Source organism: Tinamus guttatus, unplaced genomic scaffold (genome assembly GCF_059628265.1).
Source record: "Tinamus guttatus ecotype Peru unplaced genomic scaffold, ASM5962826v1 Tinamus_guttatus_pri_ptg000218l, whole genome shotgun sequence".
Lineage (NCBI taxonomy): Eukaryota > Metazoa > Chordata > Aves > Tinamiformes > Tinamidae > Tinamus > Tinamus guttatus.
The window spans coordinates 3,639,255-3,664,893 of record NW_028288752.1 but is presented as its reverse complement, the minus strand read 5'-3'; the positions used below and the strand labels follow the sequence as shown (position 1 = coordinate 3,664,893).

Here is a 25,639-nt window from a genome sequence, read left to right as displayed (position 1 = left end):
CTCACCCAATACAGCAGAACAAAAATCTATAATATACAGATAATAGCTTATCTACATCTAGATATTACATATACATATGTGTGCACATACATAATTTTTGTTTTCCTCCAGTTTGGATTGTGCTGGACCCCTCCGGGCTCTGACACGCAGAAAGTGCATTCTTCCCATTTCCCTGACTTTGGAGAACACAACTATTTTAGGAATAGTCACAAAAGGGAATAAAAAATAAAGGAAGTTGAGAAGGGTTTTTTTTTTTTTTTCGGTTTGCTTGTTTTCTTTTGTTTCAAGTTTGACATTTGGCACAAAGGCAGCAGGCAGACCCATCTCCACCCAAAGACGGCAGGGGAGCAAAAAAACCCCAAGAGCAGCACACGTATGGACTTCAAGCTAGTTTTCCACCATATATCCCCCCCAAAAATCCCAAATAATTTGCAATGCAGAGAAGAGCTTTAGAGTGGATGGGAGGAACCATGGCAGAGGCATGTTGTGCCCCACAAATGGTCCTTATGCCTTGGCCAACGGCAAAGTCCGGTTGGCCCCATGTCCACGCACAAAGACCCCTCAAAGAACCACCTAATACAATCCACAGCTTTATGTTAACGTACCAACAAATAAAATAAAAATAATCCAAAAAAGACTTCCTGAGTCAGGGAAGCTGCTATCCTTGCAGCGTGTTGTCCTCATATGGGATTGGGATGGAGAAGTTAACTGGTCTCGCTTGCTCCATTTTCCCATCGGGCTCTTTCGACTCCCCACGTTTTGCACCCTGCAGCTCCGTGGGATTTTCATGTCCTCATCCCAGAGGACAGGGAAGTCAGACGCTTTTCTGTGTGGATGCCCAGCTATTAAAGCAAAACCCGTGTGTTTTGGTTTCAGACACGCTTGCCACAAGTCCGCACGCCCAGCGTAGGAGCAGAAGGTCCTTCATGGGGCAGAGCCAGTTGTCCAGTATTAGGACAACTCAGAGGAAGCTCCTGGCTTCTGTCTGGATTTTGCGACGCTCATGGCCAGACCAAACAAGATAAACAGGATACACATAAGCATCAAGTAGCTTCAGCCACAACTCGAGCATTTCCCGGCTCCGCTCCCGGCCAAGTGGAGGTGCCGATGCCGTCAGCCGCTGGCTTCTCGCCTCTCCATCCCGGAGGGGCACCGCTGGCTTCAGCTCCTGCTCAGCTAGGCCTGCACTTTCTTTGCAGGAAAAGCAATCAGCTCCACATCAGTCGCTCCTTCCTCAATTAAGGTTTTTTATAAATCATATAGGGGATACTATTTACCAGCCCATTGTCCTGGGAGGCATCCAGTTGTGCTTCTGCCCCTGCTCTCCTGGATCTTCTCTTCTGGAAGATCTGCCCCAGCACATCTGCTGGTTGAGAGGGGTGTTGCTTGCTCAGAAACTCACACCAGTAGGTCTGAGACCAAAACCTGGAAGGCTAATACTGACTATCCTCTTAAGGGCTCTAGGTTTTACAATAAATACCTCCGACTGTACCTGTACCTAGCAAGCATTAGCTTGAAGGAGCTCAAAACATGCTCCCCAAGGAACACTGTGGAACTTTGCAGCCCTGATTCCCAGACCAGTGCAAGACCAGCCCAGGCTAGGTCTGCATGTAAAGATTAGTTTAAGCAAAAAAGAGTCTGGGAGAACAAACAGCTCCTAGATACTCCAGCAAAAACTTGCAGTGGGATTCTTCCACGCACAGGTAGCACCAGGGCTTTAGAGGTACGGCACAGATTAACCAAAGAGAATCATTACCCTGTGCTGGAGCGTTGAGCTGGAAGTGAAGAGATCAGTGCTTGGCCCCAGCTATAGAAGATCTCGCCCTTGGGGCAGTCGGATCAGCTCCCGCACCTCGCTTCTCCTTTCCACAGGATCACCCTGAATTACGGCTCGCAGGACCCGAGTGAAGATGCCAGAAGGAAAAACCATGCCAAGCCAGGCTACTACTTTTGTGGGTTTTTTAAAACATTTTCTTGCTTAACATGCACAGTGAGGCACTGTTTTGTATTATTCTCGACTCTTTGAGGAAAGATCTGCAATCTTAAGAGGTAACAACACATGTTCCTGGTGACATACAGGTCTGAATACTCATATGAACATGCTGGGCATGGCCGATTCATCCCATAGAGCATCTGATGGTGCTTCAACCTCAGAGACAACGCAGGGCGCCGACCCAGAGATTTGGCATGAGGCCAAATTCTGGAGTTAATGGGCCATGGCTGGGCCTTGGTTCATGTTATGGCATGAGGACATGACAAGAAACACTGTTGCATTTGGGTTGCTCCACTTCTGCGTGTTGTGGTCCCCTGCAGTCAGATTCCCGAAGACTTGGGTTCTTCTAAGGAGCTTCTTATTTCTCAAGTTCACATAACGAAAAGCAAGACATTTAACCACTAACCATTTAACTGCACATTTCCAATGCACTTACTCCCTACCGCCTCACCAGTCTAACAGGGAGTCTAACAGCACTGACATTCATAAGAATTTTTGTCACATTCCTATTCCTCCATAAAGCAGCAGGACACCTGAGACTCCCTGGAACGTGACTTTATCTGATGGCTTTTGTGAAAGGTGCTTAGGCCACACTAACAATTTTAGCATTGTGCAAAAAGAAAAAAAAAACACAGGTCAAACTTTGGTGAGGATGAAAGGAAATGGGAAAATATGCAAGTAGAATGACAACAAGAAGATTCAGTCACATTTCCCCATTTTTTTCCTTCTTTTTTAATCTAAAGCCCAAACTTCTGTACCAAATCCACACTTGTGCTATACACTTTGCAGAGCAAGGCAAGCCCTCTTCCACCATAAAAAGTTGCATCTAGGCCACAGCCAAGGGAAATGCAAGAGAACATGTATGGAGGGAAGGTAACCGCATTTTGGCAGCGACACCTGTGCCACCCATGACCCCAAAGCTGTCATCACCCGAAACCAGCCGCAGGAGACGGGCACAGGAACTACCCAGCTCTCCTCCCCAAAGTCAGCAGGGAATTGCCCTGGGAGAGCCGCAAGGCAAAACCTCGCCGCAAGGACGGGGAGAAATAATAAATCCCACAAGATTTCAATCCAGCACTTCTCACCAATCTCCGGTTGCCTTGGGAGCACAATTAACTTCACTTGTCGTTTGATTTTATCTTCGTTTTCTCAGGTTGGGAGCTGCTGGGGAGCGCGCGGTGTGTGTGCACGCGTGTGTGGGTAGGCACAGCGGTGCATGCAGGTACTTGTTGTTTGCACTGGGACTGTTTGCTTTTCTCAGGGCCTCCTCGGAGAGGAAGTCTAACTTTGGGGAAGTTTCCTTGTCCTTCACAGGCGTTAAGAGAAAAAGGTTTCTTCTCCCACTACCTCTTGAGGCGAGCTCAAAGGAAGGGACCCACATATAAACGGGCACCGAGAACCCAAGCGCCCCACGGCTCACCATGGAGCCTGCAAGAGCAGGAGGTTTCCTTCCCTTTTCCAAACACATCCTAGAGTTTGCTGCAAACCTGTTAAGACAGGATCCAGAGAAACAATAGGAGACCTATAGGGGAAAAAGAAGCACGAGCAAAGTCTCACCGAGGCTCAAGACCAGGTGCTCCCCCAGGCTGTAGCTGCCTGTCTACGTTCAGTTTATTTTTCTGAAGTTTATTTTCAGTTGAGCTCTCCGAATGCTGCTGCTGTCTGCACAAGCACGTGCCCCAGACGGGAACTCACCTCCCGGGATTTAGGGCATTCCCCCTGCTCCATCCCTGCACGTCGTGGGCCTCTCAATCTCTACGTGATGGCAAACTGAGAAGCATGATGAGAAGTTTAGGGACAAATAAAAATGATTGGCGTTGCTTCCCTTGAAACAGCACTCGCGGATTTCTACTTAAGGAATAGAAAAAGGAAAATCGGTGCTAAGACTAGTTAGAGATTACACTTCTGTTCCCTCCTATCCCCTCCTGCCCAAAACAAGACATTTGATAGAAAAAAAGTTTTATTCAAACTGAGACCTTGGGCATGACTAGAGTTACAGAGAGGCAGGTGACCTCTGCTACCATCCTCTCTTACAGACCTAGCTGAAAAGCAAGTAGTAAAGCAATACATTAGCACTAATATTAAAGAGGAATGCCAGCTTTAAGGCAAATTACGACTCTACAGCACAGGTTCAGCACCAGCCTGATTCAGCAAAATAGCCCAGATTCAGCTAAAAGGTTGGAAAATTCCATTTGAAACAGTGAGAGAGGCTTTAAACCTCAAACAAGCAAAATCCCCAAAGCCCCTTTGCTATTCGGTGGAAAATTAAGCTCGCTAAGAGCCCGGAAGGAAGTTGCCAGCCTGGTCAGGGGCTCACCTACCTACCGAGGAGCCAGGAAGGAGGCTCTCGAACCCGCAGCCCTGCCAGCGCCGCGGTGGTTTCAGCATCTCAGGGTCAAATCAAGCGCTCTGGTTTTGCCGCTCGCGCTCCAGGCGGCAGGAGCTTCCCAGGAACCGCAGCTGGAAGGAGCCCGCGAGCGCGTCGGGATGCAAAAGCTCGGGAGAAGGAGCCTGAAGGAGGGAACGGCCCAGCAGTGAGTGCAGCAACGCTCATTCTCACAGCACGTTTTGGGCATCACCTGGGACCTCTCTCTTAGCTCCTCGTTATGAAGTGTCACCCTCATGGAAATAACCTGGTTGGAAAATCCCAACCACGGCTTGGTGACACCTTCCTACGCAGCAGGCTGAGCCCGGACAGGCAGCAAAGCCCTGCGCACGTCCCCAGCTGCGGTACCCCGAGGTATCAGGGAGCACGACTGATCCCCCCTCATCGGGAAAGGGGAGCCTGAATTCCCATTCCTGCCCTCGGAGAGGCGGCCGCGCTTGCTCGCGGGTCTGTTTCTAACCCTCCCCTCTCTGCTCCAGGAACGCAGTGTTCTTGGTTCAGCTTAAATCAACTTAATTGATTTGTTTGCAAGCAGGAAGCACAGCTCATTTGCAGCCCAGAGAGATCAACGTGGATTCCCCTTGGTTTCTGGGAGGAAGGCTTCGATCCGCGTTTTCAAGAATCTGCAACTGGCCCTGCTCCAGCCAACCTGATTTTGGGAGGATGACGTTTGGTGTTGCATTTCTCACACAGCAGCTGTTAACCCCAACTCCATCCGCTCTGTGCAGTCCCTCGGCTCATGGTGAAATGCACCTCTCTGTGATGGAGGTAACTGAGCAATAAATACGTTGTGACAGGTCACAGCATCTTAGGATGGAAGTTAGGAATAAAATTCCTGATAGACGCTATCCCAGCAAAACCTCCACTCACACGAGATGCTCCCAGACCTTGGGGGGAAGTTCTGCCCGGAACAAGGTTTCCAGTTACATCTACAAGGCCTTTAGGACATTAACTAGGTTTAAAAGCTGAAATATGGAATAAATTTACCTGTATTGGGCAAATGTAACCCCCTAGTCCACCAGCATCATGTCCTGTGGTAGTCTGAGTGAGCGTAAACGTAAGACACTACTGAAACGGTTGACAAAAGAGGGCAGTAACTGGTGAGTGTGAGCGGCGAGGACAGAGCCTAGAAATCTGGGGATGCACCAAAGGGGAAACCTTCCGGTACTAGTTCTCTGCTGCCTAATCCAAACCTGAACACTCTGGACCTGCATCTGACTCAGTAAGTGATGTGTGATTACCCACTTTGAAAGGAACCCAGAAATGCACTAAAAAATACTTGCAAAGCACTTCCAACCAGCAATGGCTGTTTCATAACCCCGGTTTTAGAGAGGCAAAGCTCCAAATTCCTTTAGCAGAGCCCCCCGGGGGCAAAAGGCTCGGGGCATTTGCTAGCCAAGCTGAGGCCCCTGCAGCATCCCAGTCCCCAGGACCATTAGGATGGTCGGCCCTCAGTACCACGGCGAGGAGCACAAGCCTGGCGACCCCATCCCCGTGTCCTGCTCTTTTATCCGGAGGGTTGGAGCACTCATGCTCAACGTCGGATCCGCATCCACCTTTTGCTCCCGGTAAAGGGTTTTCTTATAGAAGCAGAAGATTTAACATCAGATTGCCTTGTAGGCTCTTAAAATTAACAGTACTTCATAGGCAAAATTTTCTCCGCATCTCTCACTCTAGCCAAAATCAAATCAAATTTACTCCTCCCTTGGCATCAGCTATGGAGAAGGTATGTAACAAGGATAAGGCCACTTTTGGGGGATGGTTGGCCACTTCATAGCAAACTATTGAGCTGTTCAGCTACTGATCTCAATGGGAGCTCTTCCATCAAAGCCAAAAAGGGAGTCGGTCACTAGGACAAAAACACATGCAGCAAAAGCCTGGTACCAACCTCAGCTCAGTAAAACACATACATATATATGTATACACAAACTAATGTGTCCGGAACACATTGCTGAGCCTTGCAAATTTGGAAGTGGAAGCAGTTAGTCATGGAAGACGTACATAAAATCACAAGTCCCTGCAGTTTGGGGCGGCGGTACCATCCCGGGCTGGCAAAACAGTTCCAAGTTTTTAAATGAAATCATGGATTGGTCCAAGTCCTGTCAACAGGAACCTAGGCGAGCATTTTAAGGAAATACCAAACCATATGTACACACTTCATCCCCAGGCAGGGTGAATCTGCATACCTGGAAGCCACAGCAAAAAAACGCTTTAAACAAACCCTGCCTGCAAAAATCACCAGGACACACATCCCATTTTGCTTTTGCTAACTCAACATTTCCTTATATCAAACCCACTTTGGTTGGAATCCTTCTTGTAAAATCGCAGAGAAAAAATCTTTCAGGAAAATTATTTTGTTAAAAGCTTTTCCCAGGCCACGGGAAGAACTTAAACAAAAACAAATTCCAGCAAACTCCCTGCTGGATGTTGTTTTTTAGTTCAGTAATACACTAACAACATTACTTCTTACTACACAAGCTTCCTTCTTAATCCACAAGCTTCATGCTACAGATAGTAGTTTTTTTTTCTTTCCCTTTCCTTCATAAACCCAGTAGTTATTACCTTGGCTCAGGTGAGTATATAACAAAGATCAGTGGATTTCTGCGTAAACCAGTTTGTATTAACAGCAAAGTAGAAAAAAAAAAGCTCGATTCAAAATACTGCAAGAGTTAACACCAGAAGTTTGCATGTTTCACACCACATGAATTAAAAATTTCACAGATGACAGAATCGTTTCTGTATGAATTTAAGAAAAGATAAAATTTGTGATTTGTGAAGTTTTGCATCGAAACGTAGGAGCTCTCCCGCAAACTCGAAGCTGACTATGCTCATTGAGACGAAACCCAGGCAAGGACGGAGCACGGGTTTCGTGGTTCACATTCAAGGCTGAGACATGTAAATTAACATGGAAGTTGTAAACTCAGCTGCCACTCTCTTGCACTCGTTTCATCCCCAAAGAGGCTCCATCATGTTTCTACTGTACCTTAAGAGGGACGCTCACGCAACCGTCCACGTCCCCAACACGACGGCTCTTCCAATAGGCCCCAAACGAGGAGGATGGCGATGGGCAGGCCGCAATCAATCCTTATGAGGGCTGATGATTCGTCTCGATGCACCCTGGAAGAGGGGAACGCCCAAGTTAATGGGTTGTGCAGAGATGGACAAGTCATTTTAGACAGAGTGGCCATTTTAAGCAAACAGTCTTTTTATTGTCCCAACTGCATGAGCTTTTCTCAGGGACCGGGACCGTCTCATCTAATAGTCACTGTCCCACTGGCTAACGTGGTCTCCATATCAAATAAAGTGGCCAAGCAAAGTCTCAGCCTACAAGCATCCTTGGGGGCAGGCCAGGCTACAAAACACAGGGAAAGAACAGCAGAAAAAATGAAGACCATGGCTCAGACCGCTTGGAAGTAGCCTAGGGCTGGCTAACCTGTGAATATAGCCCAAAATTAATGAACAAAAGTTGTTCTAAACAAATGTTTTGCAGAGAAGACTATGAGGAACGCAAATTGGTTGGCCTCAGGTTGAGAAGATCTCCAGATCTTACCCTCAAATTCTAGACCGCTGCCTTAAGCACACCTCTGCCGCCTCGTCCCGTTGAGATCAGTCTTGTCGTTACATGCAAATATTACACAAGCACAACAAAATATCCCTTGTTTTTCTAAGGAGAGGGCCAAATCCCATGCTGTTTTACATGGTTCACCACCTCAATGGCTTCACAGCCTTTGAGGCCTTCACGGCCTTTCATGACAGCCCCACATCAATATTAATCCTATTTCCCTTGTCAAAAACCCTATGGCAGCCGAGTCCAAGTATTTGGACCTCCCTGGTCAAGCCTCGGCCTTGCACAAAAGCCGAGCGGCGAGAAAGGGGGAGAAAACTGACAGTAACGTCGACAACAAAAACCTGCCCTCCCAGAAGGACCAGTGAGCAGCGGCCCTGCGGCCGCAGGCCCCGTCTCGCGCTGCCATCACGGCTGCTATTTGCAGGGTTACCAACTCGCTGGGATGGAGCCTAGGAAATGTTCAGTAGCCCAGGAAAATAAATAAATAAAATAAATATACAAAGAGAGGACTTGAAGAGCGCGTTCCAAAGTGGGGGGCGAACGTAATCCGTGGCACTCCTGCATGCCCGCCGGAGCCCGGGAGAGCACCGGGAAGGAGGATGTACAGACAGTTGCTATAGGCTTAGGAAAGCAGCTTAGCTGGGGGTGCTGAGGGGTTTTTCCCCCCATTTTGAGCCAGGATGGGAGGGAAAAGCCCTCACATGGGCCACTGATGGCTGCGGGGCTGGGAAGTCCAGATACCTTTGGAAGCAAGCGGTGTTTAAAACAGGTAGTAGGGAAACGGGATCGCAATGTGAGCAACATATTAATGGCCGGGTTGGCACAGTAAGGCCACTTTTCTCTCCCATCCCAGCGCTTTTCCCAGGCACCAGTCCCGGTTTGCAGCCTCCCAAGGCATCGGGGCGGCGATGACGGAGCTCAAGGCGCAAGGCCAAAGTAAAGGAGTCCTTGGGCAGGTCCGGGAGCGGGGCTGGACCTTCCCGGGCTCTTGGCAGGCTATGGAGCACCAGGCGCTTCCGTTCCCTTCGGAGAACGGTCCTTTTTTTTTTTTTTCTTCAAATTTAGCCTGGCCAGGAGACTCTTACAGAGGATGTTTTAAAACATACGGAGCTGCCAAAAGACGTCAGACGAGAGGCCGGCCAAATCCACCCAAGCGGACTGCAGTGCCGGACGGAGGCTCCTTTTTAAGGTGAAACGAGATCGTAAAAGGCAAAAATCCCCGAGCAATTACAGCCGGCGCTTCCTGCCTCCGCGTTAACCTCCGTTTTGTTGGGGTTTTAGGGGGAGATGGGAGCACGGCTGCAGTTTGGGAAGAGGGATGAGCTGGGGCCATCACCCTGGCCAGTAGGATCCCAGTAAGGGACTTTAGTAACTTGTTTTTAAGAGACACAAAAGGTAAAGGAAAAAACTGCACTGGAATTAGGGTTCCCTCCACCTTTGTTTGAGCTTAATGCTTCAAAATCCAGCACAGGGAGGAAAAAATCATTTCACGGCACTCTAGGAAGCCACAGGTACGGACAGCACATTTTACGTGCTTTTAGGAGGAGAACGAAAACACATAGGACAATGAAAATCAAGGCAGCTCGCACAGAGCTGTAAGATTAACAAAGAAACCAGCTGAATTTGTGTGCACAGTCACACCCCTATGGAAGGCTCAGCCCATTCCCGCAGTTCTCATGGGCCTCAGACTCCCTATCTTCTACCTGCACTTACAATTTTGGCTCAGGACAGGCTGGAAAAGTTTGCACCGACACATTTTTTCGCACTTTGCACTCATTATCGCAGCGGTAGGAGCCGTGGGGAAGCCGCACACTCTCCGTGTGCGCAATACTGCTGCGGGACGCAGACACGCAAGCCCAAGAGTTCACCAAAAAGGGGAAAAAAGGCACGAGGAGGCCGTCGACTATATGCGTGATGAATAAATGCATCTGTGGTTCAACATCTCCAAAGCGAGAAACTGCTGTTTACTGTCATCACAAAGCAGGGAAGGGCAAAAATCAACCCTGGGAGGCCGGCGCATCCCAGGAGATGAGCTCAACCCCACCTCGTTCTGCTGCTGTGTCGCACTCAGGCTTGGGAGCCCGCGTCCTCTTCGACTGCATCCATCTCTGTAATTAGTATTTTAATTTTCAGCTGCTTGGTTGTGGCAGAGAGAGCCTGAAGAGCCCAATCACAAACAATTAAGCGCAGGGATCAAGTGAAACGCGGCGCCAAGCAGGTTTGGGGCCTGTCCCCCTTCCCTTAAGCGGAAGGAGGAACGGAGAGCTCAGCACCCGCAGGAGAGGGAGCCAAAAAGGCCTCTGCTTGACGGGAACTGCCTGCGACCTGCCAGGAGGAGCAGCCTCATCCTGCAGAGCAGCAAAGTGGAGCCTGGCTTCACTTCCCACCTGCTCCGAGGCTTCACATCCCCCTTGCAGGCTCCTGCGGGGACGGAGGCCTCACGGGATGCTGCAAAGGGCAGCTCAGGCCCTACTGCTGGTCGCGCGCCTTGCAAAAAGCCTCTTCCCATCCAGAACTAAAGGTTACAATTACAGTAAGAATGACTCAAGCAGGAAAGACCGATTAAGGAAAAATAAAGGGGGGCGGGGGGGAAGGAAAGGAGTTTTAATGAAAACACACAGGCAATTCTGAAACAGAAGAGACCCATCTTTGCATTGCATCTTATGCTCTGGCTCAGTTGCCAGCCACCAATTAAATACGTTAGCTAAAACCAGACACACACTGCTCATCTTGTACCTTTAATATTTCAGCCACCAAAACGCGAACATCTGTTTTGCTTTGAGGCTGTCAGCAGTGACTCAATGTTATCTGCAGTTTTGGACGGCTGAAGATAAGTATTCCCAAGGCTTTTTTTTTCCCCTCCCCTTAGCAACAGGGTGGCTCGTTTTCAGCCCGGCCTCCGAAGCCGCTTTACAGGCAAGATTATTAAGTGAGTTATTGAGCTCGCTCGATGTGGGATGAGAGCCGTGTTGTTCCCGCTGAATCTAAGTGAAATGTGAAAAAAAAAAAACGGGCAGAGGATGGATAAGGGGAGTTAAGGAGAAGGGATGACTGTGTCACGACGCAGTGACCGTTTGCTGCGTGAGTTGCCATTTACCCTTCGGGGCTCAGCGCAGCTCCGAGGCATCAGCAGTCCGTGCTGGCGGGAGGGTGAAGGGAGGGATGGGGCAGCAGGGAACATCCCTGTGCCGGGGGAGCCGGCTGGCGGAGGGCAGGTGCCAGGGAGAGCCAGGACGCAGCCAGGGACAGGGACAGGCACGGGGAGGGACCTGCGCCTCGAGCGCGGCTCCAAGCAGCTCTCGGCCCTTCTCAGAGGGACTAGCCTGGCCAGGTCCAAGGCAAAGGTCGGGTCTGTGCAACCCAGCAAGGGTTGGACACGCTGGGATGGAGACACTAACCGTGAACACAGAATCCCAGGATGGTTGAGGTTGGAAGGGACCTTTAGAGATCACCTAGTCCAACCCCCTGCTCCAGCAGGGACACCCAGAGCATGGGGCACAGGGTGGCATCCAGGCGGGTTTGGAAGATCTCCAGAGAAGGAGACTCCACAGCCTCTCTGGGCAGCCTGTTCCAATGAACCATGATGGATATGGGTCCAAAGGGAAAGCTTTGAAAACACCAATTCCTGGCTCTTGGAAGAGTACTTTGAACTCCAGAGCGTTCTCCTCCCCACTTCAATAAACTCCAAAAACTTACAGTGCACCTAGTTAAAGCCTACGGCTGATCGTGACGGAGCAGATCCAAGACCATTTTCATGTGGGACCTCCCTAGGTCCCCCAGTTTCAAAACGTGGAAATTCCCAAGATTGAAGTTACCCAGGAATCGCAGCTCTCGGAGCACCCCCAAGCCCTGGGCCCGACGTTAACAGGCACCGACAGCAACGCACGCGCCGCAGAGCTTCCCGCCTCGCTCCTCGCCAGGGCACGGAAGCAGAAGAACTGGTTTGAAAAGAGAAAAAGGAAAAAAAATACAGATGGCTCTCGATAACGCGTCTACCTCGTGAAGCCTGAACTCGACGGGCTGGTTTGGTCTGCGCGCTCCATCTGCTTTGACTTCGCTCAAGACATTTCCCATGTCCACCAGCACCCGCTTCCATACGGATACTCCCACATGCTGACAAGCCAAAGGCTGGGCACGTGGTCACAGACCCTCTCTGACAGCATCGGGGCCCATCCATATGCTCTTCTTGCACGAAGAAGGGGCCAACATCCATAAACATGAATCTTCAGTATGCAAGAACTGGTCCAGGGGCAAAACAAGGCTATATTCCCTCTAAAATATTCCTACTCCTGCACAAGTTTGCCCTAACTCCTGATAATCCACACTTCCCTGCAGCCTCTAGGCAGGTCCCTTGAAAGCCTTAGCCTCAGAAGGTAACGTTTTTGCCAAGTCACTTAAAAGCACAGCAGAATCCATCAGCTTAATTCAAGCACCAGAGTATTGATGTTGCTTTACAGGGGAATATTTGTGGAGCCATTAGGCCCAGCTGCCTCAATTAGTCAGAGCTGCAGTACTAAAAACTGAGGTTTGGTGAAGTCTTTGCACCTTGCTGGTCCTCCTGGACACAGCAGAGAAGCAACAACGGGTGCTGCAGACCCCGGCCGAGCCCAGGAGCAGCCTCAGAAACTCTCACCAGTTCCACAAGCTTGGATAAAAGGAAGGGATGAGCAAAAACGCGGGGCGTCCATCGCTCCCCTTCCCACGTGGCTGAAGGTCTCCAAAACAACAGGAAACCGGCGGTCAAACCGTGCCGATAGCTCCGATGTTCCACGGCCCTAACGCTCAGTTGAGGACAGGCTGACTCATACTGAAACCTGCTCAAAAACCCGATTACCAGCAGAAGCGGTGTCTTTTTGACCTGAAAAAAAGATGAACTGGGTTTCAGCGCTGCAGTGAGAGTTCGCAAAGGGTGAAATCTGTCACTGATGTTAAACCCTTCGGCGTCCGAGAGGGATGATTCCGGATAAGCTCCTGCTGTGCAATGCACGCACAGATCTGCAGTTGGCACCTGCTCGTGCCAGGAAGAAAGGAGGAAAAAAGAGCAAGAAGCAGAAATTTAAACTATGGCATTATCCCTAAAGCATAGAAGAAAGGCAGGAAGAGGATTGGGGCTGAATAAGTAACATCCTATTGGGAAAGCCCGGGCCACACCTAGGATCACATGCAAAAAAAATAACCCAGTGTTCAAGCAAAACAGGGAATGCAGAGAGCTTTAGGAAAGAAAAATCCCTCATTCAGATGCTTATGTCCATCTATCAGGACAAGATCCCTTCCCTCTCTTCTCACTACAAAAGCCATTTATTTTTCCAAGGGTTTCATCTGGGGAGGCCTGTACAAAGGCTGGAGGTAGATCCGGAACATCGGCCGAAGCCCTGGCCCAAAGTCGCAAAATTCCAGCCATGATTTCCCACCGCTCTGGGGATGTCCAACCCCGGCGGCTCCCTCCGGCTCTGCTCCAGGCCCCATCCCGAAGCCTCCGCAGCGCCGAGGGATGCAGAATCGCTCTTCCCCGCCGTGCCCAAAGCAGCTCCCGAGGCCGGGCATGGCAAAATCCTACAGCACAAATCCGCCCTGCAGCCTTCTCCCAGGTGAAGCACTGGCGATAGGGACGTGCAGCTACGAGAAGTACAACCTGCACACAGAGCCGGCTGTGAGAAGAAGGAGGGAATATCTTGGGCAAACCACTTAGAAGCATCGTTTTTCCTTCTTCCCCCTGGAAATGGACTTTAAATAACTCGTCACATTCTGCGAGTCTTTCCTCTGGAAAGGGAAAGGAGGATTTAAACGGAGCCAGCTCCGACGCGGATACAACATAAAAGGCAAAACAGGAGTCTAAGGAGAACTTGCTGCCTAAACCCCGCGGCAGGGCAGGGCAGCAGGACAGTGCTCTGGAAGAAGCACGGCAACAACTTTCCACAGAAACATGTTTCGTTAAAGTCGGAGCTGCATTAGATCATCTTGTCCCCCAGAGTATGTTGTTTCCTAATGTTTTGCCCAGACCGATTTTAAATGTCAAAAGGACTTTTTTTGTTTTGTTTTAATACCTTTGAGTCCCCACAGAGCTGGGCAAGGAAGAGAGTTTTAGACGTGGTGCTGCATTTTGCATTAAAAACGTGGGCACCGCAGAGGCCCAAATGCAGCATCCCCTTGTTCCAACACAGGCACTACTCAACACACCCTTATTCCTCTCACTGTTTAATCCTCTTGTCCCACTAATGAAAGGAAAATAAATCTTTGGATCAGAAGGTCTGGCTCAGCATGAAGCTATGAGAAGCGTGATGGAGCATCCCAATGGAGCGCAGGATGGGAATTAAGGGAGTTGCTTCTCCTCCTTTCAAGCATGAAGGCAACGAGGACCCTGCGAGATCGAGCTCGTGGATAACTGTAAGTGGGAATTAGCGCTACAGGCTGGAAACATCTGGCTGGAGGTAGTTAAAGCAGAGAGCATCCCTGGGCCACATCTGTTTTCCACATTCACACGTCAGCGCAAAGGGGAGTGGATCAGGTGGCTGCATTGCCCGCCCCAGCTCTGCCACGGGATTATTGGGGTCCTTCGTCTGATGTTGCAGGCAAACAGATCCAAGGTGTCTCCTGCCACCAGGAGAGATGTCTCCATCCCCCCAGACTCCAGCACGGGGTTGTTTTCCTCCTTTTCCCCCCCAGGAGGGAAGGCAGCTTGGTAGGACAGGTCAGGAATAGTCCCACCCCTCTCCGGGCACAAAAAGCCAGCAAAAGCAGCAGGATTTGATAAATGAGAGTGGGAGAAGAGAGTTCACGGAACAGAACTCCCAGAAAAGAAAAGGAATATTCAAGAGTTTCAACTCCTCTGTCCGAAGCCAGGAAAGACTTAACAAATAGGCACTTTTGTACTCGAAGCTGCTAAGAAAAACCTTTGCCCAGAGGAAAAAAAACAAACCCTACAAATAGAAGAGCGAAATGGGCAAGTTCTCGCCCTAAGTGTGATTTTGTGAGCAAGACGATTTATGGACTGGGTTCTTAAAGCAAAGGGGGATGAGGAAAGAAAGAAAGGGCAGCGGTGGCTACTGCCAAGGGAAGCGTCAGGCACCTTCCTGCGAGATCCTCTTCTGGCTCCGGGCCCTGGATACGTCACTCGGAGTCCGAGGGGAGGCTGCCTCCAAGAGCACTCCTAGCTGGGACACGGAAACAGCTTCTCAGCATCCCGGCACGGATCCCGCATGAGCTGTTGGGGCAACCCGGTTGTGCCGGGGAGTCCTGGCCACACCAAAGCCCTGCAGCTCCCCTGCACACAGCCGAACATCGCCCGAAGGCTGAGAAAGGCCAACCCTCCGGAGCATCCAAAGCCGTCGCGCTCTCAGGGAAGAAAACCCAGCAGAGACAAGCAACAGAGCGCTCTGAAATAGAACGTTTTAGAAGCCACCGTCCTTGTTGTTTCCAAAATTTATACCTGCACACGCTCAATGTCTCGAGCACTCCCATGCACAGAGCGGGAGCTTGAGGAGATCCCGCGATTTCACCCTCCTGGAGCGGTGGAGAAGGGAGGGTTTGGGAGCCAGTGGGAAAAGGGAGGGAGGAGACAGCAACGAGCTGTGAATTTCCGCGTGAGACCCAGCCTAGGACAGAGCAGCTCAGGGCTGAGCTCAAGCGGCTCCTTCAGCAGAGGGTTTAAGCACTTCCTGTGGATCCAGGCGGTTCCTGTCTCCTACAGCACCAGCAGAGCAAAGTAGAGAAGGTCTGAATGAAGAACACAGGAAAAGCAGCAAAAAAGGAACTCCCAGTGGGTGCTCTGGATCAAAAAGCAAGCGAAAAAAAAATAAAGTAAAACCTCTTAGGGAGCTGCAGTCTAAAACACATATTCTCCATATGGGAGGCTTTGGCAGGCTGCAAATTCTGGCCATGGGAGGTGCTGGAGCAACAGCTGGAAAACCTTCCCACAAAAGCCGGGCCCCGGCAGCCCTGCTCTTCCCGAGGAAGCTCCAGCAACGCTTTGAAACTCCTGCAACTGGCAAAACCAGACAAAACGGGGAAGAAAAAGCTCCTTCCACCAAGGGACATCCCAGGGCCGCGACACAGAGCGCTCGCCACTTCAGCCGGAGCCACCAGCGGTGCTGGAAAAGCCGCTCATTTCCTGGTGCCGGAGCAAGCACCGACCCCGTTGGCCGGAGCACAGGATGCGGCAGGCGGCCCCCAGCAGCGGAGCAGCCGCTTCGCTGCCGCCTCCTCCACTGTTTGTTTTTCTCCTTCGTTTGGCCTCAGGCTTCAGCCACCTGAAATCCCAGGTTGGGGTTTCCCGCCGGGAAGGGTGCTGGATGACGGGGAAGCTCGCGGCATTGCTGGCCAGGCCACGTCTGTCCGTGGCGACTAAACCTACTCACCTCCAAAGCTCCAAAACTCACACGGCTGCAAAACCCACTTTTGGGGGGCAATAAATAAATAAAAGGGCTCCAAATTGTCCATAAGAAACTGAGCGAGCACTGAGCACCTGCAAAACCCTTTGCAGGGAAAGCAGCAAGAGCTGCGCGATCTTGCATTGGTGTTAAAGCTCAAGCTTTAAAGATTTGGAGCCCAAAAAGCTCCAGCTAAATCAGGAGCCCCTGTCGTGGGTGGGCAGAGACCCTGCAGGCTGGCAAACGGCTTCGGAAAAGGGGACAGGGTCCCAAGGGAGTGAAACGCAGAGCCAAACTGGGACAGGGGCACCTCCCAGCACCGCTGCCAGCTCTGGGAAACCACAAAGGCAGGTGAAAGAACAGGAAAGGGGGGGAAAACCCCAAAACAGATGGGTTACTTAAACGGTTTCAGAGTGCTGCGTAAGAGCTTCTTCCTGGGCCTGAAAGGAAGTGCCTATCTGCTCTTATACAACTTTATATTACATAATCACTAACTTACAATACGTATATGTATTATTTTTATGTAATATATATATATATAAAGAATTAATGCAGGGGCGATTCACAGGCCTCAACTTATGCTCCCGAGGTTTGGTAACTAACAGCAGCACCGTTCTCAGAAACAGAGGAGCCCGATGCCCACCCCAAGGGTTAAGCACCAGGGATAACAGCCGTGTCGGCGCCTCTCCTTGCAGGCTTCTCCAGCACAACCGTACGAGCTAAACTGCTGCAATAAAACTGGGATTATCTGTTGGCACAATAAAAAAAAAAAAAAAAAAAGAATAAATACCCAAACTGTAAAGCAGCAGGACAACTTTCGTGTTCTCCTGCACTGATAACATAAGGAAAACGGAATATATGTGTATTTTATATGGCACCTTAAAACCTTCAAGTCCAAGGGCAAAGCTTCGCTGTGCTGTGTGAAGAAAAGCCTTGGACAAAAGGCTGCTCTTTCCCAGAAAACTGCTGGAATCTTTCGAAACCACTAAAATGCCTTTTCTTTCTTTCCTCCTTTTTTTAATTAAGGCAAGTCCCGCTCCCCAGATTTCTGGGCTCCTTCAGCGCGGTTATTCCCTCACGCGGCTCCAGCGCGGCCCCTTCGGAGCTCGCAGCAGCGCCCGGACTTCCCGGACGCTCCAATGGCTGCGGGGGCCTCTCCAGAGCCGGGATGTGCTCGGGGCTCCTCGTGCACCATGCAGGACAAGGCGCTTCTCCCTCGAACCCTGAGGTCTTCTCCCGCCTTTCGCAGGGGAAGGATTTATCCCAAGGATTTGGGGTGGGGAAGCAGAGGAGCCTGCGGGCTTTTTTTTTTTTTTTCCAAAACAAAAAGCCCTTTTTTTTCCCCAAAGCAGGAAACCTTCCCCTGGGTTGCCAAGACCTTCCAGCTCACACCAGGCACCTCCGTTCTTATCCGGAAGATTGTGGAGGCCAAAAGCACCGAGTGGAGGAGCTGGAGAGAGCAACACCGCATGCAGATGCCGGGAAGAGCCCTCGGATGCAGTGCGGCTCCCAGCACGCATCGGGAGCAGCACCCCATGGTCGGCTGCTATTTGCAAGGAAAATCGCCAGAGATTCCCAGCCTGTAAATAAGGGCATTAACTCCGAAAACGCTGGTTTGGAGGCAAGTGGCACCAGCGTTCCTGACAGCAGCAACGCTCCGGAAAAGTCCTGGAGCCACCTGGCCGGTTTGGAAGCTGCCCCCTGGCACCATTTCAGACGCCTGGCGCAAGGACAGAGGGGAGAGCCACCGGCTCCAGATCGTGGGACAAACCCGGGACAGCAGACGGGACGCACGAGGCAGAGGGGAGGCAGGTCCAGCCCCTGAACAATGCGGCGTCTGAGCGGAGCATTCGTGTCCCCGAGTGCTTGACACAGCTCTGCCTCCCCTAAAACACAGGGATTTTGCAGGGAAAAGAGCATGGATCAAGCAGAAGGGGCTCGGAAGGGCGGGTTTGCGCGGAGCGGGGGTGACGCTCGTGTCAGCGTGGCTCCACTTCCACCTCGGGCCCCAATTAGCAGTAATTGCGCCATGCAAAAACGAAACCGCTTCGACGGGAAAGAATGAGGGCAGCACATTATCCTGGAATAAAGAGGAGTCGCTCCCCTGGCAAGGGATCTGTCTGTTTGCAGGCAGGGGAGAAGAGGACCTTCTCCTACATGTAATTTTGAGGGAAAAGTAAAAGAAATCCCTATGTCAGCTTTAAAAGATTACGAAATCTTTCAGCAACCCACGGTATCCGGAGTGGCACGGGAGGCTCAGGAGGAACCGAGCCAGGCGGGATGGAAATGCTGGCCATAGGTGAGAAGAGTTGGTGTTCGGGATGTCCCTGAAATTCCAGGTCTCTCCAGGAAGTCAGCCAGGAAAAAAAATGAAGGATGAAGCTACTGCAAGAGGGCACCCTCGGCTTCGATTACCAACACGCTGCCAGGTGCGACAGCTTCCCATGAAGAGCTGTATCCCAGGAAATGGTTCTGGGCTTTTTTATGGGATTAACGAACAGAAATTGTGTAGGATGAAAGCAGCACTGTGTACTTGCAGAACTAGGGAAATAGGGGCCGCGGTTGGATCCGGGAAACTCCCACAATATCCAGGCCTGGACCACCAGGGATGGGCCAGTTTACTTGTCAGTAAATCTCCTCCCAAAACCCTTCTCGTCGTTATTAAGCACAGCAGTTCGTAGCCCCTATGTTAATAATATTAATATTAAATATTAATTCTTCCTAGCATTGCTGGCAATGTTTCGATATCCCGTCCGGAAAACTTGGAGCAGCGGGTTCGTATGGATCCCCGCACCAGGCAGCACCTAGCGAGGGTGTTAGAGAGGTCTCGGGGCCGGCGAGACTCTCCCTCACTCCCCTTCGCAGTCCACCAGGAAACCCACTGGATTTTCCCGCTGGAAAGAGGCCCAGGATCGGCGTGAAGCGCGCCAAAATGCATCAGCCCGTGGTGATAAACATGGACTTTTCCCACCTCTGAGCTCCCTGCTCTTCCTGCCTGCAGGCTCAAAGATGCCTGTGTGCCTGGTCACATTCCAACGATTCCCACTCCAGCAGGAAAGACTAGGGGGCTGCTTCATTTTAAGAGGAAAACGCAGATTAGGAATGGGAGTGGGAGAAAGGATGCGGCTCCTTGCGGCTGACGGCCTTCCCGCAACACCAGCAGGATCAGCCACGAGCTTATGCAACTGGTTGACAACCTGTGACCTCTCCGAAGCTTCTACCAACATGAGAAACAGGGAAAGGACAACTAATTTTTTAGGTAATTTGCAAGGGAGGACCTTGAAAGCACTCTGGAGGAAAAATAAAATAAAATAAATGAAGTTCATGACTTTCTCAGCATGGGGCCAGCACCCTGCACAAAACTGCCCATCCTGGCAGAAAGCCAGGAGACAGCAGGTCCCAGGGATCCCTTTTATTTAGATTTTCATGTCACTCCATATTTAGCAGGAGGCAGAAATATAACAACAGTAATAATAATAAAAAAAGCTTCCTTTCCTTCCTGTCACGTTTTCCATCCTTGATGACACCAAAGCCTGGGAATATGATTGCAGAGCAAGGAAGGGACACGTGCAGCAGCGCGCGGGAGAGTGGGGCATGCACCTCCAAGGAGCGTAGGGAGACACCAGGATCATGGAAAACCTCCGCTGCCTCACCCAGGGAAACGCCTGGATTGTGCTCCTCAGCCTCAAGCCTGCGGTTTTCCTCCTGATAACGCTCCCGATCCCCGAGATTGCCTTGAGTGCCACCAAGGCGCCCGCTGCCCGCGGGCTTCCGAAGGAAGATCCCGGGACGCAGGGAGCGGAGCAGGAGGCGCGCGCGGCCCCGCGCTGCTCCAAGTGCCTCCGGCCGCCCCGCACACGGCATCGGCATCGCGGGGAGCAAGGAGACACCGGGATCCTCCTCCTCCTCCTCCTCGCAGCGGCCTCTCCACGCGGGGTGGGGAGGGAGGACGATCCCGTGACTCACGGGCGGCAGGACCGCAGCAACGCCCGCCCCTCTTGCGGGAATAAATATATATGTATATTTTTGAAGTGGATAAAGCAGGAGATGCGGAGGATCGCAGCTTGGCAAGGGCGGGGAAGGCCACGGCTTAGGGCAAGGGGCTGGAGCAGGCGGCCCGGCCCCACGCAGCGCCCAGCCGGGACGCCGGGAATGGGAAGCGCTGCTGGGTGGGAAACGGCCCCTCGGCCAAGGGCGAGCTCCTTGTGCCCACATGGACTCGTTCATATGAGGGCCGGGCCCCTACAGACCCTCCTTATACACACACATATATAAAGATACACACACACACACACATATATATATATACACACCTATGAGGCCCCACAGGACCACCCCTGTCAGGCCCCACACATCCCCATTGACACAGACGCCACAGGGCCACACAGACCCCCTCAAGAATTCCAGAGATACCCTCAATAACACCCCCAGCTCCATAAGGCCCCATGGGGGGCAGCCCAGAACCCACAGGGCCCCTATGGATGCCCTGAGCACCCCAGACTACATGAGGATCCTACAGGACCCCCACAGATGCCCCCTAGACACTCCCAAAGCCCCTATAGGGCCCCACAGGTGCCTCCTAGAGCCCCTATAGGGCCCACAGGTGCCCCATAGACTCCTCCACAGCCCCTACAGGGCCCACGGGTGCCCCCCACAGTCCCTATAGGGCCCCGCGGAGGCCCCCCAGAGCCCCTGTAGGGGCCCGCAGAGGCCCCCAGGCCCGCCCGGCGCGGATGGCCCCGGAGGGGTCTCCACACCGACGCCCTCCCCGGGCCGCGCTCACCTGCGGGCGGAGGCGCCGAGGGCCGCGCCGGGCCCCGCGCCGCGGGCTCTGCTCTGCGCTGCGCTCCGCTCCGCCGCGGCCCCGACCATGGGCGCCGGGGCGGGAAAGGCCGCGGGGCGCAGCAGGAGGAGGGCGGTGGGCGGGGGTGCTCAGCGCCCGGCCGCGGCGCTGCCGGCCCTCAGCAGCAGCAGCGGCGCCGCCGCAGCCGCCGCCGCCGCCATGGTGCGGCTCCGAGCAGGGCGCGCGCCGCTGACAGGGCCCGCGCGCAGCGGGGCGGGCCGGGGGCGGGCGCGGGGCGGCTCCGGGGCGGCGGCCCCAACGGCCGCGCCAGCGCCGGCACCTCCGCACTGGCTCGGCCCGCCCCGCCGCCATTACCGAGGCGTCGACCGCCATTACCGAGGCATCTCCCCGCCGCCATTACCGAGGCGTTGCAACGCGGCCGCCCATTGGCCGCTTTGAGACGCCCGCCGGCATTGGCCGCCGCGGGGCGCCCCCTTCCCCGAGCGCTCCCCTCCACTCGCGCAGACGCGACGAGCTGCGGCGCGCCCTAAAACGGCCATTTTTAAAAATTATTTTTCCCCTTTTTATTTTTCTGTTGGCATTTCCATCCTTGCACCGGGCCGGCGCTCCCGAGGACGTTCTGAGCCGCCCTCCTGCCTGCGCCTCTGCCGCCGCCATTGCTGTCGGCAACGCGGTCCCTGGGATTGACAGGCCCGCGGCCCGCGGCCCTTCCCCGCGGGCCTGTCAATCACAGGGACCGACGTTCGCGACAGCCAATGGGCGGCGGCAGAGGCGCGGCAGGGGGCGGGCTCAGAACGTTCCTCGGGAGCGCGCACGGTGCAAGGAGGGAGCGGTGCTCGGGCCCGCGGACCTGTCAATCTCCGTGACGGGCGTGCGCGGCGGCCAATAGGCGGCGGCGGAGGGGGTGGGCTCAGGAGGTGCCCGGGGGCGCGCACGGCGGGAGGGGGCGGCGCTCCCGGCAGCGGCGGCAGCGGCGGTTCCCGGTGCGGGGGGGGCGCGGGGGCGAGGCGGGGCGGGGCGGAGCGGAGCGGAGCGGAGCGGAGCGGCCGCCGCGGCCCCTTCCCCCTCCGCGGGCGCGGGGCCTGCTGGAGTGCGCCGCGTGCCGCCTGGGCATTTCCTGGAAATTCCCGAGTTTGATCGCAGTCCGCGCCGGGACGCGGCTCCCGGCCGCCCCGCCGCCGCCATGGGCTTCGCCGAGGAGCGCGTGTTCGAGCACATCCTGCGCAACCTGGACAGCTTCAGGCACATCCACGTCACGTCGCTGGCGCAGTCGCTGAGCTGCCTCACCGAGGCCGACCGGGTAGGGCCGGGGCGGAGTGGGAGTCGGGGCGGCGCGGAGCGGGGCCGGCGCGGAGCGGGGCCGGGCCAGGCCGGGCCGGGCCGGCGCTCACGGCCGCGCTGCCCCCCGCCAGGACGAGCTGCAGGCGCGCGAGGAGGCGCGCGGCTCCCAGGCCACCGTGTTCAAGTTCTACCAGTTCCTCAAGTGCCACCGCGGCTGGGTGGCCGACCTCATCCGCGCGCTGCACCTCAACAACGCGGGGCACCTGGCCGAGGAGCTGCAGCGCATCTACGACCGCCACCGGCGCCGTGAGTGTCCCGGGAGCCCGCGCCGTGTCCCGGCGGGCGGCCCCCGCGGCTCCCCCATCGCCGCCTCCTTCCCTCCCACAGCCAGCGGCGCTCCCGGCTCCTCCGTGGGCGCCCAGGTGCCGGAGGCCAGCACGGCTCCAGGGGCTCCGGCGGATGAGTGTCCACGCCGGGATGCGACGTCCCTGCCGCGCGGCACCGAGGAGGAGAGCGTGGCTGCTGACAGGGCGGTCTCGGCACCCAGCACGGCCTCCACGGAATCCAGCACGGCCTCGGAATCCAACACAGCTTTGGGCCCCAGCACGGCCTCAGAATCCGACACAGTTTTGGGCCCCAGCACGGCCTTGGAATCCAACACAGCTTTGAGATCCGGTGTGATGTTGGACTCCGGCACGGCGTTGGAATCCAGCATGGCCCTGGACTCCAAGGTCCCAGTGCAGGAATCGGTGAGTCCGCGGCACGTCGGGCACAGCTGCAGGATGAGGCGTTGGGGACGCCCCACGTGGGCAGCAGCTCCAGGCTCCTCCGTGGCTTTGGCTCGAAGGAGCTCCGGGGTCTGGATCCCGCTCGGCACCGGCTCCTTTTCCTCCCCAAGGAGCCAGCACGCCCCGTGCCACCTGGCAGCTCTGCGAGCGCCGGGCTCGGCGCAGAAACAGCCGGGCTGGGCCAGGGCTGGCCGGGCCGCCAGCAGCACCCGGTGTGCGTGGACGGCGGCTACTTCGGCAACGCGCGGCACCTGCACCACGGCAGCGCGGCCGGCTCCCTGCTGCCGGCGCCGAGCGCCGCGCGCCGCAACGAGCCCGAGGAGGTGCATTTCGTGTCTGCCGAGCTGCCCAGCGGCTCCGGCGTGTGCGACCCCCTTCGCGTCCCGCAGCAGCTCGGGGCGGAGCGGGAGCGGCCCGGGACGCTGCGGGAACGTGAGGGAGACGGAGCGCCCAGGAGCAGTCATGGAGGTAACGGCCCCAGCGCTGCTCTCACCCCTCTCCTTGCCTGCCCATCGTGCCTCCTGCTTAACCCATACCATTTCCTCCCTACCAGGTGCTCGGGTGGATCCAGCCCCTCCAGTCTCCAGCCCGGCAGCTGCTTCCATGTCCAGCAGCTCTTCAAAGGCTCAGGTAGCAGAGGCTGAAGCACTGGCCGGGATGAGAGCCGGCAGCACTCCGTTCGTGCCGGCGCGGGGGGAGGTAGGTGGTCTTGGTTTGGCCTGTTCTCTGCCTTTCTGTATCCCAGTTCCTGGGACCCTTCTGCCTTGCTTGCTCAGCCTTGCTGGAGACGAGGCTGAGGGCCCTGGCGCTGCGGCTTCATGTCCCTGCTGAGATGGCCCCTCTCCTTATCTCCAAAGGTGCCTCCGGCCTCCACGGCTGCGTTCCCGGGGAGCCATGCGGTGGATGCAGAGCTCAGCAAGCCAGGCATCCTCCTCTCCGGGGCGGGTGGACACCAGGCCTTCCCGGTGCCCAGTGGTCCCTACTCGGGGGACTCCGGCCGCCTCGAGATCAGCAGCGACCCGCTCCAGCTGAGCTCAGACAGCTCGTCGAGCTCCCTTGGGAGTTCCCCAGCTCCAGCGCCTCTGCCTCGGGAAGAGGACGCGACGGGAGCGAGATCCCGCCTGCCTCCAAGCTGGGACGGTGCTTCCCTGCGCACCCATGAGCTCCGGGTAGAGCATTGCCCCAGCGTCCCCCTGGGGGCAGCCCTGGAGGGGGACGGTCCCCTGGGAGACCCCACCGGCCCCAACTTGGCCCAAAGCAGAGAAGCCCCAGGGGACGTCAGGGGCTTCTCGTCGTACGTCGCACCCGCCGCGGGCGTCGCGCTGATTTCCGCCTTGGCCTTTCTGGTTTACACTCGGCTGCAGAAATAGCCCTGGAGGGAGTGAAAATGGGATGTCACTGCTGTCGCTCAACCCAGGTGATTCCTCTTTGGAGCAGGAATCTGGCCAGAGTGCTTGAAACTTGAGGAGCCTCCCTGGAAGGTTTTGCTGGAAGAGGCCTCGGTTGCCTGATGCTGTTGGGCCTGGTAGGTTCCTGCTTCCCCGTCTTCCTGTCTAGACCGCTCTCCTGTTGCGGTCTCAAGGGGAGCGATCCCCTGAGTCAGAAGCCAGAGCCTTCCTGGTCGTTCCTCAGGTCTCCCTCCTTCTTAAGCCCTAGAAGACCTCGGAGATGTTTCCTGGTGGTCCAAAGAGTGACCTTCCAGGTCCGAGGAAGGATTTTGCCTACATCCTGGAAAGGTGGAACTGATTTTATTGGCTCTGCTCAGCTTGACTTGAGAATGTGCCTAAGGGCCTGGGCAGCAGCCCTCACCAGGTGCCCAACCTCACGTTTGCCTTAAGTTCCCCCCTACCCAAGCCGTAAGTGGCATCTCCTCATTGCTGGGATGATCTAGCGAAGCAAAACTCTTGGAAAGGGGAAGCTCAGCGGCTCCAAGGGGCTTTCCCCAGGATGGGAATGCGACAGGCCAGCCCGCATCCATGTTTTTTTTGCTCGGAGCATCCTGCCCTTCCCTTGTGGCATGGGATTTGTTTAATTTAGGCCGCTCCGCTGTGTCCAGCCCCCCTTGGAGCCCCCTGTAAATGTGACATAAGGTTGTGACAACCAACCATTTCTGTATGAGGAAGAACTTTCCTGTGGGGGGTGCCAGAGCCCTGGCACAAGCTGCCCAGAGAGGCTGTGGGGTCTCCTTCTCTGGAGATCTTCCAAATCCGCCTGGATGTCACCCTGTGTCCCGTGCTCTGGGTGTCCCTGCTGGAGCAGGGGGTTGGACTGGATGATCTCTAGAGGTCCCTTCCAACATCAACCATTCTGGGATTCTGTGATTGACCTTGTGGGGTGTGACGTGACACAGCAGCATCTTCTCCGCTCTGCTCAGCTTTGCCTTATGTGTGTTGGTTTTCTGACCTGGCATCGCCATTAACTTGGGAAGGAGAGATGGGACTTGGAGCCTGTCC

General features: G+C 54.5%; 2 protein-coding genes across 2 annotated transcripts in view; one reads left to right on the top strand and one right to left on the bottom strand.

Moving 5' to 3' along the window:
• PTPRA (protein tyrosine phosphatase receptor type A) overlaps positions 1 to 7,488 on the bottom strand; it is a 64,339-nt gene extending 56,851 nt beyond the window's left edge. Inside the window, exon 1 of the mRNA XM_088524979.1 lies at positions 7,363 to 7,488. The gene's annotated coding sequence lies outside the window, so the exon portion shown is untranslated. The remainder of the gene's footprint in view (positions 1 to 7,362) is intronic.
• A 14,799-nt stretch (positions 7,489 to 22,287) lies between these two features.
• MAVS (mitochondrial antiviral signaling protein) lies at positions 22,288 to 24,744 on the top strand. The gene is made up of 6 exons (XM_088524946.1): positions 22,288 to 22,417; positions 22,530 to 22,704; positions 22,786 to 23,147; positions 23,297 to 23,654; positions 23,740 to 23,885; positions 24,044 to 24,744. The coding sequence occupies exons 1-6, from the start codon at positions 22,301 to 22,303 to the stop codon at positions 24,554 to 24,556; spliced, it is 1,671 nt and encodes a 556-aa protein (XP_088381072.1). The 5' UTR covers positions 22,288 to 22,300; the 3' UTR covers positions 24,557 to 24,744.
• Positions 24,745 to 25,639: the final 895 nt, after the last annotated feature.